Source organism: Hipposideros armiger, unplaced genomic scaffold, assembly GCF_001890085.2.
Source record: "Hipposideros armiger isolate ML-2016 unplaced genomic scaffold, ASM189008v1 scaffold_3, whole genome shotgun sequence".
Taxonomy (NCBI): Eukaryota; Metazoa; Chordata; class Mammalia; order Chiroptera; family Hipposideridae; genus Hipposideros; species Hipposideros armiger.
The window spans coordinates 74,828-76,590 of NW_017731353.1; the positions used below are offsets into that span (position 1 = coordinate 74,828).

At 42.7% G+C, this 1,763-nt stretch overlaps 1 protein-coding gene across 1 annotated transcript in view; it reads left to right on the plus strand.

The window, feature by feature from the left end:
- The window catches only part of RABEPK (Rab9 effector protein with kelch motifs), a 16,715-nt gene extending 15,641 nt beyond the window's left edge, over positions 1-1,074 (plus strand). The window contains 2 exon segments of the mRNA XM_019636195.1: positions 102-251; positions 754-1,074. Of these exon segments, the coding sequence (XP_019491740.1) occupies positions 102-251; positions 754-1,046 (443 nt within the window). The 3' untranslated portion in view covers positions 1,047-1,074.
- The last annotated feature ends 689 nt before the right edge of the window (positions 1,075-1,763 follow it).

Genomic DNA, 1,763 nt, shown 5'->3' on the forward strand with positions numbered 1-1,763 from the left:
CTAGCGAATGACGTTTAGGTTTGTGAACTGCAGGGGTCTGACAGAAAAGTTTGAAACCACCTTCCAGACTATGTGCCCAAACGCTTTTTTTCTCTTGGCAGGTGACATGAAGTGGCAGGAGCTGAGTCCCACTGGGGCAGCTCCCACAGGCTGTGCTGCCCACTCAGCTGTGGCTGTGGGGAAACACCTGTACATCTTCGGAGGGATGACTCCCACGGGAGCACTGGACACAATGTATCAATATCACACAGGTGAGCAGGTGTTCTGTGTGGGTCTTTAACCCTCCGTCGGGCACAACTGATCTCACAGATTCATTGCGCACAAAGATGCCGCTATGAAATACATCTTTACTGTACTAAGTCACAAACACGACTGGCAATAGGTGACGGTAGAGGGGGAAGATACAGAAACGATGAGTCACAATACTTAACTGTTAAATATTTGAAAATTTGTGTGCAATGAATCTGTGAGATCAGTTGCGCCCAACGGAGGGTTAAATGAAGGTGACTATTTTTTTAAATGTACTAATGTTTTGGTTTTCCAACTTGGTGCCTCCACATCTAAATCCAAAGGAATGAAAACCAGACTTTTAGGGAATTACATCATCATTAGAACAGCATCACTGCCATTAGTTTTTGTTTTCTTTTTTTCCTTTTATTTCCTATTTGTTAGGGCCCTGATGGTACAGGAACTCATTGAGCATTTCTGGAAATTTCCTAACACCAAGCCTTTGTTTTTTTCCCCCTCACATAGAAAAGCAGCATTGGACCTTACTTCAATTTGATACTTTTCTACCCCCTGGACGACTGGACCATTCCATGTGTATCATTCCATGGCCAGTGATGTATACTTCTGTGAAAGAAGCTTCAAATTCTGCCAGTCTAAACTGTGATGCTGAGAAAGGGGATTCCACTGACAAAGGAGTGATCCAAGCTTGTGACTCACAGGAGGAAAGTCAGACTGACTCACTGCTCTGTTTTGTGTTTGGTGGGATGAATACAGAAGGGGATATCTATAATGATTGTATTGTGACTGTAGTTGACTAATAAAATCCACAATTTTATTACTTTTAAATGTCATGTACTTTAGAAATGTACGATGAAACCTTAGCTGTTTTACCTCCAAAATATTTGTGCACTATATAGACCTCTTGCTGTTCTCTACTTTGGTAGGTGAGGAAATGAATTGGATAGCCCAGTGTCAAGTGCTCTATTATATAAAGGGTTTTACCAGCGATACAGCCTCAGTGAGACTGGTTGTTAAAAATACTAATCACAAAAATGTTGGAGAATCATAATTGCTAGATACAATGTATATAAGCTATAGAAATCGGGGAGTGAACATTTAAAGGTTGATGTGTCTTTTTAATATTCAGCAGCTGCTCCTCAAGAGGTGCAGACTGCGGACATTTGGTAGTGAGAGCTATTGGGGACAGGGAAGACTGGCCATTGTGTTCCCCAGCTACCCCCGAACCCACTGCACGCAGCACTGCAGTGATTTTTAATGTTTGTAATGAAATTGGCCTGAAGACCAAGAATTATACTCCAGGCCTGTCCACATGCTTCTGGGCATTGCAGCAGAGGTCCAGGCCTCAGAGTAAAACAGTCCTGCTGTCAGGTCCCAGTTCTGCCAGTTAGCAAATTAACCTTTCAGCTGGTTGCTCATCTAAAAAATAGCTATTGTTGGGTAGTACTGGATTTCATGTTAGCACCAGATAGTCTGCCCTGTATTTTTTTTTAGCTGAGCCATCCTGTTGGCAGCTC